This window comes from Phocoena phocoena, chromosome 1, assembly GCF_963924675.1.
Source record: "Phocoena phocoena chromosome 1, mPhoPho1.1, whole genome shotgun sequence".
Taxonomy (NCBI): Eukaryota; Metazoa; Chordata; class Mammalia; order Artiodactyla; family Phocoenidae; genus Phocoena; species Phocoena phocoena.
The window spans coordinates 65,680,390-65,699,751 of record NC_089219.1 but is presented as its reverse complement, the minus strand read 5'-3'; the positions used below and the strand labels follow the sequence as shown (position 1 = coordinate 65,699,751).

Sequence of the window (19,362 nt, the reverse complement as noted above, 5' to 3'; positions counted from 1 at the left end):
TTTACAATTGCCAAGATATGGAAACAAATGTCCATCAACAGATGAATGGATAAAGAAGATGCGTATATACATACAATGGAATACTACTCAGCCATAAAAAAGAATGAAATTTTGCCATTTGCAACAGCATGGCTGTACTTGGAAGGCAATAAGCTTAGTGAAATAGCTCAGACAGAGAAAGATAAATACTGTATGATATCACTTATCTGTAGAATCCAAAAAATAAAACTAGTGAATATAAAAAGTATATGGGATTAAATTATAAGAAAGAGCTCCATGATAGCATATCCCCCAAAAAATCAGGGAGGAAAAGACCAAGTGAAATCTATATATTTTGGAAATTTTTAAGACTGTGAATAAACATCTACATCAGTGGCTCTCAACTGGAGCAGTACCACTGCATGGGGGGGGTCTTCTAGAAATTTTGAGTTAACTTTTTGATTGTCACATGTTTTGGAGGTACTACTGTCTTTTAGTGGGTAGGTGGAAGCCAGGGAAGATAGATGCCTGGCAATATCTGGGACAGTTCTGCAAAACCGAGAATTGCCCCGCTTCTTGCCAACTTTCCCATGTACCACTCATGTAGGTGACAACTTGCTTTTAAATATTTGAATCTAGAACTTCTGTTTTAAAATTACAAATTTTTATTTTTGCATGGTTTTAATAACTACCAAGAGAACTTGAGGAAAGATTGTACTTTTTTGGTTGGAATTTACTAAAATTTTTTCATTTACGAAAATTGTATCATTGACAACACCACTTACAGTATTTGAGTCTCCTACACAGTACACCTGAATCCTCCTGCAATTATAACTGTTACATTCAGTGATTCTATCTATAGCTGCAAGTACCTATTTTACTCTGTCTTCTAACTTGGTCACATGCGAGCATTTACAATATTGATATGCATACTGTTTAATTAGAACTTATTTTCTTAGTTCTCATTTACATCACAGCTATTGTTTTTTTTTTAAAAGAAATTGTGTGTGGGGGTAGATGAGTTATGTATAAATAGTACTTCAAGATTTACATAAAAGCAGCATTGTCAAATATTCGTTATAAAAAGGATGTGTTGGGTATGACGGAGTTGAGGAGGACTGACATACAAACCCATGATGCTACAGCATAATTAATCACCTTATATGAGAAGTCCTGACATTTGTGGGGAAATATTCTAGAACAGATCGAGCCAGAAGAAACATAAGTGAGTCAAATGTGTAATGTTAAATTTCCTAGTAGCTACATTTAAGGGAGTTAAAATAAAAAGATGAAATTAACCATAACCAAATATTATCATTTCAAATATACTCAATATGAACAGTATTAATGAGATATTTACATTCTTTTTTTGTTGTTGTTCATACTCTCTTTAAAATTAAAAGGTATTAATGAGATATTTACATGCTTTTTTTGTTGTTGTTCATACTCTCTTTAAAACCTGATGTGTATTTTGCAGTTACATTATGTCTCACTTCAGATAAGCCACATTTAAGTGCACAGCAGACATATGTGGTTAGTGGCTACCATATTGGACAGCAGAGTTCTAGAAGTTCCATGAATAGGGAAATTCCAAGAAAGGGAGTAAAATGTGAGAAGCCCCTTACTTTACTAATGGACAGAATGACTGCTATGCATATTTCCTTTTCCTCCTCCTTTTTTCCCTGCCATATTCCTCCACTGGAGGTGTGGAGAGATGTGGACTTAATGGAGAAGATAAAGCAAACTAGATACCCTTGACTGAGGTGACTTGGTTGAACTGGCCCTTGAAGCTTTCAGCTCAGACTTGATGTTCCAGCTCAAACACAGAGCATATGCAGCAAAACTTCTGTATCAGAGATACATGGAGAGGTGTAGCAGCAGCTTAGTAAACAGCCACCTGCCATAATTCAAAACTACAAAATCAGGAAGGAGAACTCTTCCCTTGACAAAGGAAGATGTTCATCTTCCTTTCCTTTGTCTTGGGCATCAGATCCCTGTCAACCAGACTCTCTCCTTCTCCTGCCAAGTACAAAGCTCTTCTTTACAGGTGGCAGAGGCTCCAAAATTACCTGTGTTATCTCCTTTCCTACCATATGTGTCTAACATACTGCTCATCCTCATTTAGCTGATATCCTTGTTGTTTCCAGTGTTAACAAGCTCATTCCTAATCTATCCTTTAGTAGGCAGCAGTATAGTGACTATAGTCTAATGTTTAAAGCATGAGCCCTAGAGAGCAACACTCCTAAGTTCAAACCCTGTTTATGCCACTTAAAACCTGGGTGATCTTGAGAAGTAAATAAAACTCTGAGCTGCAAATAATATCAGAGGTGAACATATCTACTTCATAGGGTTATTGTGAGACTCAAATGAGAAATGGATATAATATATTTAGCATAGTACTTGATACATGTAAGCAATTAGTAAATTGAAGCTCTTATTATTATACTGTTTCCTCAATCTATAATTCTTTCCCTACTCCTTGTCACCTTCCAGATTCCTTCTCAAATCTTAGTCATTTTCTAGTCTTTTCCAGGTCCCACCTCTTCTCCAAGCCTTCTACAAACTTTATTCTCTCCTTTTCATGTGTTTGTTGAGAACTCTGACATAAACTATACTGGTATTGACTTCTAGTACAGGACACAGAGCTGTCATTTAGTAAGATATTTAGCTGAGTGGCTGATGATGAAAAAAGAAAAAAAACTACAGCAGGTGTTGCTGATGCCCCACCCCATATCCCCTCAGTCCTTCCAAGTTTGCTTGCAGCTATGGCAGATAGTTTTATCATGCCCACTGACATGGCAACATGGGCAGATGTTCTCCATGGTTCCTCAGAAGGTCCCCAGCAGCGTGGAGTCACCTCACCCATAACAGTATCCCACTCGTTAACATGCACTTTATTGGCTTTGCTCCCTTCCCTGTCTCACTCTCTTCCCCCCCACTTAATCACTTCCCAAATTAACTACGTGTATCAAAGTTCTTGTCTCAGTGTTTGGTTTCTGTGAAACCCAAATAAGACAGGACCTATCATTACTGAGTCCATATTGCACGCCAAGCACCACGTTAGGCATTCCACTTTCTTTATCTTCTTTCATATTCTCAACATTCTTTGGGGCTGGGTATTATTATACCCATTTTTTTAGTAACAAATTGGAAAGCGAAGACTAAAGCATTTAAGTGACTTGTTCAGGGTCATAAAAATATTAAGTAGCAAACCTAGCAATCCAAATGTTTCTTCAGGTGCCCATTTTGAATTAATAATTGTATAGAAAAGGAATATACCATTTAGGGATAAAGTTAAAAGAAACATATTACAGAGTATAGAGTCAGGTAAAATTAGAACTCTTAGGTATCTGACAAACTAAGATATAAAAGAAGAATTTAATAAAATAGTGCCTGGAGACATTATACATTGAACACTTAGATGTCATTTAAATGCCTTATTTATAGTCCACTTTCTTTATCCTGGGAAATAAAGATGGGAGCATATGGCAGCAGAGAACTGTCCGAATGAGTCAGATTTTGTAAGAAGGTATTAGAAGATGAAACTGTCAATGCCTCTATGACATTGAAGAAAGAATTAGACAAAGGAGACTTTTCTGGGTACTCAGATACTAAAAGGAAAGGCTTGGATGGATGAGAAAAATTATTGAGAAAAGTGTCTTTTCCATATTAAAATTCTCATTCAGAATTGATTTATTTTTATCTTCCCAAGTCACACAGGCTATGTACATAAGAGTGATTGGATTGTAACATGAACTGTCAAATCCATTACATGTGGGTAAGGAGATAGCTGGAAATGTTAAAAGAAGCAAAGGACAAAGAGATATGTTTTTCATATACAAAGGCAAGCATTAGGTGACCAATAAATTTCCCAGATTTTTAGGAAACGTATTAATCAAATTAGAGAAATTAGAAACATTTAGTTAGAATTAGGGAGTATTGCCCAATTTAGCTAATGTACGTTGCTCTAGTCTAGCTGATAAGTATATAAGGGCTATGAGTTTGTATGAGGTAGAGCCCACCCAGCATCTTCAGAGAAAATAGAGCGAAATCTTTAATTTCATGAAGTTTGAAAACACTTGATATTTATAGGCAGCTTTGAGATTATCAGACAAAGTGTACAGTGAATTTTTATTATGTGTTACTTCTGAAGTTGCTACTGTTCGCCTTTACAGTGTCATAAGGAATCATAAAGAACTAGCCAATTTGAATTGGGTATTATAGTTTCACTCCTTTGAATTTTTTGTAATGGTCTTCACTTATGTATAACCCAAAAGAATTACATCATAATGGGTACTGCAAATTTATTAGCTCTGCTATGAAGTCATTTAGTTTTGAGCCCTAGCAAAAGTGACTTCTTGCCACCCAAGCATTTGTAGTGTGCCCTCTAGTTCACATTTTAATAAATGTCATTTTCTAAGTGCATTACCTCATGTTTTGGCTACAACCCAGATGAATCCTGAGAGAATAAGAAATATGCTTTCTGACTGATTCAGCCATATTTTATTTTACTTTTCATTAAGAAATTACTCTTTTAAGAAAATCAATAATCTTTTGTGATTGAGGGGAGAGGTTAGTGTGTTGCAATGGTGCATTCTAATTTCTCAAATCAGACTGCCTTCAGCCAGCTGTTGCTGATTTTTTTTGTCTTTTCTTGTTCCTGCAGCCTGGGTCAATGGTGACCCCAGAAGAGTGGCCTATCCTACAGACAGCCAAGGCCACTTTTGTGGCCAAAAGGGCACCCCCAATGAGTGAGTATGGCCACTTTGCTTTGTCTGATTTTACTGTCTAAGCTGGAACCTAGAAATCACTTTCACATCCTACTCATAAGAGGATTGAAGTTCATAATAAAGGACTTCCCTCCCCTTTTCCCCAGAGGCAGTTTATAAGCAGGTGGGATGTTTCATACTATATGACTTAAGACAAGATGTCATTGTTCTGCAGCATTTTATTAGAACACATGAAGACTCTGCTTAGTAAAAATATAATTGTACTGGGTGAATTGGACCAGTGATTTTATCAGAAACCATATTTTAAAATGCCTTATGAAATGGGCTATTGGAAGACTGAGTTCTGAGGAGCTGCTAAAAAGCTAGACAGTGCAGTTGTTAGAATTGTTTTTGCCACAGTGTCTACTGATAAATCACTCCACCTTTCAAAGTGAGGGGCACACCTAGAAAGTCTTCAATGAGTGGCAGGCCAGCTTTTCAAGACAACTAGCCTGCTGCCGACAATGACCCTAAGTAGCTGAAACAAACAAGGGGGAATGTTCCATTAAATTCCTTTCTAATGTTAATTATAACAGAAGTTTTCATTTATGAAAGCAAGTTTTCTTTCTTCATCATAAAGAGAAAACAAAACAGAAACATCGATTTCATATTTTTAGAAATTTTTTTCTCCTTTCTCACTGGTCCATTTCTTTTCTGGTAATACCCGAGTTTTTACTCAATACCCTGGTTCTTCATAACCAATTCAGTTTCTATAAAAGTTAGTATTGAAAGGGTAAGAAACCAAGGCAGCAGCAGCGCTCTCTACCACCAAAAACAGCAAATAGGAGTCTCAGAATATTTCTATTGTGTCCCCATGTTGCCCACCCGTAACTTGGAGCTTATTATTCCAAGAGATAAACAGATTTTAAAAATAGGTTTAGGAAAGGGTTAACAACACACACGGAGTAGAATTATTATGGACAATCAAGAGAAACCAGAAATTTTGGTGAGGTTGGGGGGTAAATCCTTAATCATGTCAGGTTGAGTTTATGGCGGGTAAGCTGACATCTACAAAAGGTCCTCATTGCCTATTAGAGACAACTAGACTAAATTCTGATCTAGGATGGTAATTCTTATCTTAACCTCAGTAACTCTAAAGCTCCTAGACATTGCCAACAAAACCTTCACACTATGAAGGACAAAGAAAGCACCAGGTGGTAAAAAGATCACACAAATCTCTAGTTCTTTAAAACAGGCTATTTTTAAAAGGGAAACGTTTCCCAGACCTAAGCCAATGACCCACTTATTTCCAACAAAAATGGGATACCACAATTTCAGTACATAAAGATCATTCAAAGACAATCCTAGTGTAACAGATATGTTCTTTAAAGTATTATTTACAATAACAGTATACTGGAAACTATACAGATATCTAACAATATGTGGATGGTAGTAAATTATGGCCCATGTATTTAATAAAATATAAGGGAGCCATTAAAAATGTATGTTTATATTTTTAAGAATTGATTATGTTAATTTTCTTTATAGTTTTTGGATTTTGTGTCATGATTATAATTGCCTTCCTTCTCCTGAAAATAACATTTAGCTATATTTCTCTAGTATGTCTATGGTTTATTAGAAGTTATAAATTTCTAATGCACTTGGGATTTATTTTTGTGTATGGAATGAAGTAAGAATCAAACTTTCTTTTTTTCCAATTGCAGCACCAGTTGATCTCAGAATAGTTTGTTGAAAAATATGCTCTTTTTCCTCTCTGATTTCTGATACCACAATTATCATTTGGTAAATTTATATACTTGTTTACAAACCACCTATTGTATTCCAAAATATATATATTTTAAGCCTCTCAATTGTTTTAATTCTTATATAAATGTGTATTAATTTGAAAAGATAAGTTACTTTAAATGATTCTGACAGTTTTTAGTAGTAAGTGAAAATATTTATGAAAATATCAGATTTCAATCCTTAAAACAGTGTGAAATTATCATAGAACTAGCAGAAAGAAATAAATACAATTACAAATATCAATTTTGAATGTGATAAAGATGGGATTCCAAGTCAGTAGCCAAAGAGTATATTATTAAATAAGTGGTATTGAGTTAACTGAAATGACATTCATGAATATAAAATAAAATTGGATATTTATCTCATACATTATACCAAAATGAATACTGAAACATGGAAGTATTGTATATAAAATATACAACCAAAAAGTAACAGAAGAAAATGCAGGGGCATGTTAATAGAATAATGGGGTAAAGAAGTTTTTTCTAAACATGACCCCAAAGCCAGAAAATGTAACAGAAATTTTAAAGTATGACACAGAGTAATCCCACTTTAACCCACAAAGTGGTATACAAAGTTAAAAGATAAGTGGAAATTCAGGAAAAAGAAAGTTTTTCAACATGTATACCTGACAGTGGGTCAGTAGCTTTATTATATGAACTACTTTTATAAAATCAAAAAAGAAAAAGATGATCATTCAGTGTAGAAGTTGGCAAAAGTGATAAACAGGAAATAACATGATATAATGGCCAATAATAACAGAAAGTGCTGATCAACCACAGTTAAAAAAGAAATGCAAATTAATAGAGATATTACTTTAGCTTATTAAGTTGTCAAATAAATTAAAAAGATTAAAATTTCCAGGATTGACCAGAATGAGAGGAAAAAAAGACATCTTATTTTCTACTGGTGGTAGTGAAATATGATAATATTTATCATATTTTATCAAGTATTTATGAAATTTGTATGTTCTTTTTGATTCAGCAGTTTTTCTCCTAGAACATATCTGATGGAAATTTGCATAAACATTCCTAATCTTATAGGTACTATGAAATAGTAATAATAAAATGGAAACAGCCTAAGTGTCTATCAATAGGAGATTGATTAAATGAGTTACGCTAAGATCAGGAAGAAGACGAGGTTGCCCAGTCTCACCACTATTATTGAACATAGTTTTGGAAGTTTTAGCCACAGCAATCAGAGAAGAAAAGGAAATAAAAGGAATCCAAATCTGAAAAGAAGAAGTAAAGCTGTGACTGTTTGCAAATGACATGATACTCTACATAGAGAATCCTAAAGATGCTACCAGAAAACTACTAGAGCTAATCAATGAATTAGGTATAGTAGCAGGATACAAAATTAATGCACAGAAATCTCTGGCATTCCTATACACTAATGATGAAAAATCTGAAAGTAAAATAAAGAAAACACTCCCATTTACCATTTCAACAAAAAGAATAAAATATCTAGGAATAAACCTACCTAAGGAGACAAAAGACCTGTATGCAGAAAATTATAAGACACTGATGAAAGAAATTAAAGATAATACAAATAGATGGAGAGATATACCATGTTCTTGGATTGGAAGAATCAACATTGTGAAAATGACTCTACAACCCAAAGCAATCTACAGATTCAATGCAATCCCTATCAAACTACCACTGGCATTTTTCACAGAACTAGAACAAAAAATTTCACAATTTGTATGGAAACACAAAAGACCCCGAATAGCCAAAGCAATCTTGAGAATGAAAAACGGAGCTGGAGCAAGTAGGCTCCCTGACTTCAGACTATACTACAAAGCTATAGTAATCAAGACAGTATGATACTGGCAAAAAAAACAGAAAGGTAAATCAATGGAACAGGATAGAAAGCCCAGAGATAAACCCAGGCACATATGGTCACCTTATCTTTGATAAAGGAGGCAGGAATATACAGTGGAGGAAGGACAGCCTCTCCAATAAGTGGTGCTGGGAAAACTGGACAGCAACATGTAAAAGAATGAAATTAGAACACTCCCTAACACCATACACAAAAATAAACTCAAAATGGATTAAAGACCTAAATGTAAGGCCAGAAACTATCAAACTCTTAGAGGAAAACATAGGCAGAACACTCTATGACATAAATCACAGCAAGATCCTTTTTGACCCACCTCCTAGAGAAATGGAAATGAAAGCAAAAATAAACAAATGGGACCTAATGAAACTTAAAACTTTTGGACAGCAAAATGAAAAGGCAACCCTCAGAATGGGAGAAGATATTTGCAAATGAAGCAACTGACAAAGGATTAATCTCCAAAATTTATAAGCAGCTCATGCAGCTCAATAACAAAATAACAAACAACCCAATCCAAAAATGGGCAGAAGACCTAAATAGACATTTCTCCAAAGAAGATATACAGAGTGCCAACAAACACATGAAAGAATGCTCAACATCATTAATCATTAGAGAAAAGCAAATCAAAACTACAATGAGATATCATCTCACACCGGTCAGAATGGCCATCATGAAAAAATCTAGAAACAATAAATGCTGGAGAGGGTGTGGCGAAAAGGGAACCCTCTTGCACTGCCGGTGGGAATGTGAATTGGTACAGCTACTATGGAGAACAGTATGGAGGTTCCTTAAAAAACTACAAATAGAACTACCATATGACCCAGCAATCCTACTACTGGGCATATACCCTGAGAAAACCATAATTCAAAAAGAGTCATGTACCAAAATGTTCATTGCAGCTCTATTTACAATAGCCTGGAGATGGAAACAACCTAAGTGTCCACCATCAGATGAATGGATAAAGAAGATGTGGCACATATATACAATGGAGTATTACTCAGCCATTAAAAGAAACGAAATTGAGCTATTTGTAATGAGGTGGATAGACCTAGAGTCTGTCATACAGAGTGAAGTAAGTCAGAAGGAGAAAGACAAATACAGTATGCTAACACATATATATGGAATTTAAGAAAAAAAATGTCATGAAGAACCTAGGGGTAAGACAGGAATAAAGACACAGACCTACTAGATAATGGACTTGAAGATATGGGGAGGGGGAAGGGTAAGCTGTGACAAAGTGCGAGAGAGGCATGCCGCATAGCACAGGGAGATCAGCTTGGTGCTTTGTGACCGCCTGGAGTGGTGGGATAGGGAGGGTGGGAGGGAGGGAGACGCAAGAGGGAAGAGATATGGGAACATATGTATATGTATAACTGATTCAGTTTGTTATAAAGCAGAAACTAACACACCATTGTAAAGCAATTATACTCCAATAAAGATGTAAAAAAAAAAAATGAGTTACGGTACAGTCACATAATAAAATACTATTTAATCATTAAAAGTGATTGAGTAGAGATGTATTTATTGACATGGAAATACACCCATGATATTTTGTTAATTCAAGAAATCAGGTTATGCCATGATTTAGTATAATTATATAATTTAGTATAATAAATGCCATGTATAGTATAATTCTGCCTTGTGATATATATGAATATCACGTATCAAAAAACACCTGTATATGAAAGGATATACACATTCCTACATTAATTATTTCTGGGTAGTGGGATTATATTTTTATTTTTATTTATGTGTTTACTGAGTCACTATTATGTTTCTGATAGTGTTCTAAAGGCAGAGGTTATAGTGCAAACAAATAGACAAGCTACCTGCACTCATGAAGCTTACATTCAATTAGAGGGCAATTACAATAAAGATGTAAACAATCAAGGATAATTTCAAATTGTATGATAAATGTTATAAAGGAAAAAACAAAACAGGTGGCCCCATAGAGAATGACTGGTATATAATGAGCTGCCTTGTGGTTGCATGGGGCAGGTTAGGACTTTCATGAGTAGGTGACTTTTAAATTGAAATATGAAGGCTAGGAAGAAGGCAGCCTTTCAAAAGCCTTGGTAAGATCTTTAAAGCCAGTGACAAGGGCAAAGGTCCTGAGGCAGGAATGAGCCTATGGTACTTCTGGAACAGAAAGAAGCCCAGGAGGCTGGAGTGTAGCAAAGAAAAAGGGGAGTGGAATGAGAAGATGTCTGAGAACCAGATAGGAGTCAGATTTTGTGGTTCTATGTGCCCTTTAAAAGTATTTGGATTTGATGTATAAGTGCAGGAAGGCCATGGAAGGGTGTTCATCAAGAGAGTGATACAATCCGCTTTACATTTTAAAAGACCATTCTTGTTGCTATTTATACCTTCTTGAACTGTTTCAATTGTTCACTGTGAGCATGTAGGCAGGAGAATATTAAACTTTTTTTATTTTGAAAAAGAATTAATGACAGATATTATAAAATAGAATTGAGTAATTTTTATTTGCTTATTTATATATTAATATGCATTACAAGTTTCTACCAAAAAATCTAATACTTTTATATTCCCTCCAAATTGTCCAAAAATAAAATTCTTGAAAGTACATGAGCTGAGGCAATGAGTTACCTTACTTATCAAAGCCCTTTGAAAGAACAAGAGATAAAACATTTTGTTGAAAGAATATACTCTAGAGTCAAATCCTGACTTTACATCTTTCCGTTGTTGACCTTTGGGCATTGGACTCAACCTACCTGGCCTTAATTTTCTGATAATAATGGAAAAAATTAAATGAAAGAAGAGTAATTAGGGTGAAACTTACATGTCCTTTTTTTTAACAAAGCACTTTCATATTCAATATTATAATATATCATTTGTGAGGTCTCCAAAGGGCCAGTCACTATGCAAAAGGTTGGAATCACTCTAGGAAACAAGACACAGAGTTTTCTCAAGGATCTCAGTCTTCAGGAATATAGCCAAGAAATCCATGGATTTCAGAGAGTTCAAATCCAAGACAGCAACATAAGAGGCTTCTAACTCACCTCTTCCCATGGACACACTGGATCTACAGCTACACACAGAGCAATTCCCTCTGAAAGAAATCCAGAAACTAGCTGAGTGACTCCTACGTATCAGGTGAACAAGGAAATACCCACATCAAAATGTGTAGGAAAGGCTGAGACACAGTTTACCATAAACCCCAGGCCTGGCTCAGTGCCATACAATTGGGAGGAAATGCCCAAATCCCAGCCTGTCCCTGAGGAATGAAAGGTTTGAACCCCACATCTAGTGCCCCAACTTTTAAGACTCTTGACCCAAGGGACAGGCCCTCAAAACACCTAGCTCTGAAAGCCAACAGGGCTTGCATCCATGAGACTCATAAGACTATTGTAAACAAAGAAGTTTTCGGGGCTTCCCTGGTGGCACAGTGGTTGAGAGTCCGCCTGCCGATGCAGGGGACACGGGTTCGTGCCCAGTCCAGGAAGATCCCACATGCCGCGGAGTGGCTGGGCCCGTGAGCCATGGCTGCTGAACCTGCGTGTCCGGAGCCTGTGCTCCACAACGGGAGAGGCCACAACAGTGAGAGGTCCGCGTACCGCAAAAAAAAAGGAAGTTCTTAACTCACTGTGGTTATTTCCCCCAGACTCATCTCAGAGGGAACAGACAGAAACACCCATCTCCCAGGCTTTTCCTGAAAGAAAGCTATTTGCATACTTCAATAGCTGCTGCATGAGGGTTAGACTTCTAATATGCACACATCTGGGGATGACTACAGTCTTCCCCAGAGCCTGGAGGAGGCCAGTGGGCACTGTCTCTGTGTTCTCCCTCTGGCAGCTCCAAGTTGTACTGACTACCTGGTAGGAACTTGTGCACACATCTAGTGCACGAGCTTTTGCAACTGCCACCCAGGGGACACACCCCTTGATCTGGCTCTGGTGGCCCATGGGGCTTGCATTTCATTGGTCCCACAATGAAATGGGACAACTGTAGCAAACAAAAAAACACTTCTTAACTGGCTGTCCCCTCAGCTGTCAGTGCAGAGGGAGCAGACTGAAATGCTCATTTCCCAGTCTTTCCCTGAAAGAGATCTATTTATGTACTTTAAAAGCTGGTGTCTGAGGGTCTGACTTCCAATCAGCCTGCATCTATCACTGACTGAGATCCTCCCCTTTGGGACACTGACAGATCTTGGCACTACTCAACTACTAAGAGCCACTAAGAACAAAGAAAGCAACTTGGACATGCACAAAGGTTTGAGAGACAGTTATGAGCTGGGGCTGGGGTGAATATTAAGGTTTATCTCCTACAAGAAACCAGACTCAGAGAGGCAGCTGTTTTATCTAATGCACAGAAACCAACACATAGAATCAAGGAAAATGAAGAAACAGAGGATTATGTTCCAAACAAAAGAACAGATAAATCTCTAGAAACAGATTTTAATGAAATGGAGATACATGATTTACCTGATATAATTCAAAATAAAGGTCATTAAGATGCTCACCAAAGTCAGGAGAGCAATGCATAAGTATAATGAGAATTTCAACAGAGAGATAGAAAATATAGGTAAAGTATCAACAGAAATCACAGAGCTGAAGAATGTAAAAATTGAACTGAAAAATTCATTAGAGGGGTTCAACAGCAGACTAGATAAGCAAAAGAAAGAGTGAGCAAACTCAGAGATAGGGCAGTAGAATTCATCCAATCAGAGGAGCAAAACAAAAAAAGACTGAAAAAGAGTGTAGATAGCTTAAGGGACTTATGGGACACCATCAAATGGATCAACATTTGCGTTATATGGATCCCAGAAGGAGAAGAAAGAGAGAAGGGGCAGAAAGCTTCTTCAAAGAAATAATGGTTTAAAACTTCCCTAACCTGGGGAAGCAAGCAGCCATCCAAATCCAGGAAGTACAGAAAGTTCCAAATAAGATGAACCCAAAGAAACTCATAGCAAGAAATATTATAATTAAACTGTCAAAAATTAAAGACAAGGACAGAATCTTAAAAGCAGCAAGAGAAAAACAACTTGTTACATATAAGGGAAACCTCTCTAAGACCACAGGCAGATTTTTCAGTGAGACTTTGCAAGCCGGAAGGCAGTAGTTTGATATATTCAATGATATATATATTGAAAGAATAAAAACTGCCAACCAAGAATACTCTATCCAGCAAAATTATCCTTCAGAATTGAAGGAGAGATAAAGAGTTTTCCAGACAAGAAAAAGCTGATAGAGTTCATACTGGCCTTATAAGAAATGTTAAAGAGACTTCCTCAAGCCAAAATGAAAGGATGCTAATTAGTAACAGGAAAGACATATGAAAGTAAAAATATCACTAGTAAAAGAAAATACATAATTAAGCTCTATTTTAGAATAGTCTAAAATTATAATGGTGGTGGGTAAATCATTTATAAATCTAGTATGAAGGTTATAAGAAAAAAGTAGTAAAAATAACTATAACTACAGTAACTTATTAATGGATACACAAGGTGAAAAGATGCAAATTGTGACATCAAGCACATGAAATGTTGGGGGAGAATAAAAATGTAGAACTTCAGTATGCATCTGCATTAAGTTATCGGCTTAAAATAGACTGCTGTAATATGTCTTATGTAAGCCTTGTGGTAACCACAAAGCAAAAACCTATAGTAGATACACAAAAGGTAAAAAAAAAAAAAAAAGGAATCTAAGCATACTACTACAGAAGATCATCAAATCACAAAGGAAGAGAGCAAGGGAAGAAAAGAACAAAAGAACTGCAAAACATCCAGGTAACAATGAATAAAATGGCAATAGTAAGTCCCACCTATCAATTATTACTTTAAATGTAAATGGATAAAATGATGCAATCTGAAGATACAGAGTGGCTGAATGAATAATAAAACAAGACTCAACTATATACTGCCTACCAGAGATTTACTTAAGCTTTATGCGCAGACACAGAATAAAAGCAAAGGGATGGAAAAACATATTCCATGCAAATGGAAACCAAAAGAAAGCAGAGGTAGTTATATTTATATCAGACAAAATAAACTTTAAGGCAAAGACTCTAATAAGTGACAAGATTATAATGATAAAGGGGTCAATCCAACAAGAGGATATAACATTATAAATATGTACCCTACTTAAAAGCACTGAAATGTATAAAGCAAATATTAACAGATCTGAAGGGAAAAATTAGGCAGCAATATAATAATAGTAGGGGACTTCAATACCCCACTTTCATCAATGGTTAGATCATCCAGACAGAAAAATAATAAGGAAGAATTGGTCTAAATTACATGTTAGGCTAGATGGACTTAACAGACATTTACAGACCGTTCCATCTAAAACCAACAGAATACACATTCTTCTCAAATACATGGAATATTCTTCAGGATAAATCATGTGTTGGGCCACAAAATAGGGTTTTGTTTTGTTTTGTTTTGTTTTTTTGCAGTACGCGGGCCTCTCACTGCTGTGGCCTCTCCCGCCGCGGAGCACAGGCTCCGGACGCGCAGGCCCAGCGGCCACGGCTCACAGGTCCAGCCACTCCGTGGCATGCGGGATCCTCCCGGACTGGGGCACGAACCTGCGTCCCCTACATTGGCAGGCAGACTCTCAACCACTGCGCCACCAGGGAAGCACAAAATAGGTTTTAATAAACGTAAAAAGTCTGGAATCATATCAAGCATCTTTTCCTGCCAAAATGGTATGAAACTAGAAATTAATTCAGAAAACTGGAAAATTAACAGATATGTAGAGATTAAACAACTTGCCACTAAGCAAATGGGTCAAATAAAAAATCAAAAGGGAAATTAGAGAGTATCTTGAGACAAATGAAATTGGAAATATAACATACGAAAGCATATGGCACACAGCAAAGCAGTTCTAAGAGGGAAATTCATAGCAATAAACAACTACATTAAGAAGCAAGAGATATCTCAAGTAAACAACCTAACTTTGCACCTAAAGGAACTAGAGAAAGAAGAACAAAATAAGCCCAAAGTTAGTAGAAGGAAGGAAATGACAAAGATCAGAGTGGAAATAAATGAAATAGAGATTAATCATTAGAGAAATGCAAATCAAAACTACAATGAGGTATCACCTCACACTGGTCAGAATGGCCATCACCAAAAAATCTACAGACAATAAATGCTGAAGAGGGTGTGGAGAAAAGGGAACCCTCTTGCACTGTTGGTGGGAATGTAAATTGATACAACCACTATGGAGAACAGTATGGAGGTTCCTTAAAAAACTAAAAGTAGAACTACCATATGACCCAACAGTCCCACTACTGGGCATATACCCTGAGAAAACCATAATTCAAAAAGAGACATGTACCCCAGTGTTCAGTGCAGCACTATTTACAATAGCCAGGACATGGAAGCAACCTAAGTGTCCATCAACAGATGAATGGATAAAGAAGATGTGGCACATATATACAATGGAATATTACTCAGCCATAAAAGGAAATGAAATTGAGTTATTTTTAGTGAGGTGGATGGACCTAGAGTCTGTCATACAGAGTGAAGTAAGTCAGAAAGAGAAAAACAAATACCATATCCTAACACATATGTATGGAATCTTAAAAAAAAAAAAAAGGTTCTGACAAACTTAGGGGCAGGACAGGAATAAAGATGCAGATGTAGAGAATGGACTTGAGAACACGGGGAGGGGCATGGGTAAGCTGGGACGAAGTGAGAGAGTGACATTGACATATATACACTACCAACTGTAAAAGAGATAGCTAGTAGGAAGCAGCTGCACAGCACAGGGAGATCAGCTTCGTGCTTTGTGACCACCCAGAGGGGTGGGATAGGGAGGGTGGGAGGGAGACGCAAGAGGGAGGGGAAATGGGGTTATATACATACATATAGCTGATTCACTTTGTTATATAGCAGAAACTAACACAACATTGTAAAGCAATTATACTCCAATAAAGATGTTAAAAAAAAAAGCAATAGGGAAGATAAGTGAAACTACCAACTGTTTTTTTGAAAACATAAAATTGACAAACCTTTTGATAGACCCATTGAGAAAAAAGTTGAGACTGCTTAAATAAATTCAGAAATGAAACAGGAGACATCTGATACCACACAAACACAAAGGATCATAGGAGACTACTATGAACCATTATATACCAAGAAATTGGACAGCCTAGAAGAAGTGGATAAATCCTAGAAACATACAACATGCCAAGACTGAATCATGAAGAAACAGAAAATCTGAACAAGCGAATTACTAGTAAGAAGATTTGATCAATAACCAGAAACCTCCCAACAAAGAAAAGTCCAGGACCAAATGACTTCACTGATAAACTCTACCAAACATTTAAAGAAGAATTAACAGTCCTTCTCAAACCCTTTCAAAAAATAGAAGAGGAGAGAGATTTATGACACATTGTTCAATGGAACATATTAGAGAGCCCCAAAATAAAGCCACAGAAATATGGTCAATTACTTTATGACAAAGAAGCCAAGAATATACAATAAGGATATTCTCTTCAATAAATGGTGTTGGGGGCTTCCCTGGTGGCGCAGTGGTTGAGAGTCCGCCTGCCAATGCAGGGGACGTGGGTTCGTGCCCCGGTCCGGGAAGATCCCACATGCCGCGGAGCGGCTGGGCCCGCGAGCCATGGCCGCTGAGCCTGCACGTCCGGAGCCTGTGCTCCGCAACGGGAGAGGCCACAACAGTGAGGGGCCTGCGTACCGCAAAAAATAAAAAATAAAAAAATAAATGGTGTTGGGAAAACTGGAATGCCACATGCAAAGCCACGAAACTGGACCACTTCCATCTTACACCATAAACAAAAATCAACTCAAGATGGGTTAAAGACTTGAATTAGGACCTGAAACTGTAAAACTACTAGTAAGCTCCTTGACATCGATCTTGGCAATAATCTTTTGGATCTGACACCAAAAGCAAAGGTAGGAAAAGGCAAAATAAACAAGTGGGACTACATCAGACTAAAAAGCTTCTGCACAGCAAAGGAAACCATCAACAAAATGAAAAGGAAGCCTATGGAATGGGAGAAAATATTTTTGAATCATACATCTGATAAGGGATTAATACCCCAAATTTATAAAGAACCCATGTAACTCAATAGTAAAAAACCAAACAATGAAACAAATGATTAAGAAATTGGCAGGGGATCTGAATAGACATTTTTCCAAAGAAGACATATAGATGGCCGATAGATATATGAAAAGGTGTTCAACATCACTAATCATCAAGAAAGTGCAAATCAAAACCATATGAGTTATCACCTGATTAAAATGGCTATCATCAAAAAAGACAAGAGAAAACAAGTGTTGGCAAGGATGTGGAGAAATTATTGTGCATTATTGGTGGGAATGTAAATTGGTGCAGCCACTATAGAAAACAGTATGGAGATCCTAAAAAATTTAAAAACAGAATTACCACATGATCCAGTAATTCCACTTCTGGGTATATAACCAAAAGAAATTGAATCATGATCTTGAATAGATATCTGCACCCCCATGGTCATTGCAGCACTGCTTATGATAGCTAAGTCCTAGAAACAACCTAAGTCTCACTGGATGGGTGTATGGGTAAAGAAAATGTGATTTTATACAAATAAATAAATTTTAAAATTCAGCAGTAAAAAAGGAAATCCTGCCATTTGTGACAATATGGATGGACCCTGAGCCTATTATGCTATGTGATATCTAAAACAAAATGAACTCATAGAAACAGAACAGATTGGCGGTTGCCAGAAGTGGGAGGTGTGGGGTGTGGGAAAGGGGCATTAGGTGGTCAAAACGTACAAACTTCCAGTTATAAGTTTCTAGGGATGGAAGGTACAGCATGGTGACTATAATTAACAATACTATATTGTATATTTGAAAGTTGCTGAGAGAATAGATCTTAAAAGTTCCCATCACAAGAAAAAAATTTGTAGCTATATGAAGTGATAGATGTTAACTAAACTTATTGTGGTAATTATTTCTCAATATATGCATATATCAAATCATTATGCTGTATACCTTAAACTAATACAATGTTACATGTCAAGTATATTCTCAATAAAACTGGAAAAAATTAAACTAGGAACTGGACAAAAAAGAAATCCATGGATTTCAATCTAGTGTGTTTCGCAGAGTGTGCTGTCTGAAGAATAATGCTTACAATCACATCTGAAAGATTACACTCACCCCCACTTTCTCTAGTTACTTTCTGGCACAAGACCCTGATTTATTGTCTTGGGTACTTATCACTACTTGAATTTATCCTGGTTATTAATTTCACTTGTTTATTTTCCTCTACTAGAGTCAAAGTTCTTTGAGATCAGGGACGTTCTCTCTTTGGCTGTTGTATCCTCAGCACTTCATTATAGTAGGTGCTCAGTAGATTCACTGTTAAATGAATCAGAATAAAGGGGTAGCACAGAAAAGACAGTGATTTGCTCCAGTTGGAGGTCAGTGTAAAGTTCTTATCAGATCCTCCTATTAGCACTGCTAAGTGGTGCCATTATTACTACTCTCATCTAGACAATTAGGAAGCAAATTCAGATAGGTTAAAATACTCACTCAGGGTTAGCTGACCACTAAATGGCAAAAGTAACATGTTCTAACCCCAAATTCTGTGTTCTTTAGGCTGCATATTGATAAAGTTGCAGTGAAATTGGTTTTCCATGTTCCACGTTTAATCTAGTCCTTAAAACCTTGAACATAAACTGGTAAAAAGTACCATTAAATTAAAAAAAATGTGTGTGTATATATTTTCATCTGTAAATGAAATGCATCTCTGTGAGAATGTGTAAAGCAGGTTAGGCACTACAGACAACTGAGTCCAGGACATACTTGTTAGACTGTAACAGTGTTTGTACTCATTAGTGTCATGATGTGCTTAGAGCAACCCTTTGATTCTCAACTCTAAAAAACATTCCTTAACTGAGCGTAAAATCCCATGCTTAGAGATGGTGTGATAGTGTTTAGGATAGAATTTGGTCATTCTGAGCTTTGTCTATGCCTAACCAAAAGGACACTAGGGGAAACACTGAGAGTTTTCTAAAATGTCAAAGCAGATAAAACAGACTCAAAGGAAAATGG

The 19,362-nt window shown here is 36.6% G+C and overlaps 1 protein-coding gene across 1 annotated transcript in view; it reads left to right on the top strand.

Annotated features, from left to right (window-relative positions):
- Nucleotides 1-19,362, top strand: part of SLC44A5 (solute carrier family 44 member 5) — a 103,129-nt gene that overhangs the window by 22,452 nt on the left and 61,315 nt on the right. Inside the window, exon 3 of the mRNA XM_065886383.1 lies at nt 4,646-4,730. Within this exon, the coding sequence (XP_065742455.1) occupies nt 4,646-4,730 (85 nt within the window). The remainder of the gene's footprint in view (nt 1-4,645; nt 4,731-19,362) is intronic.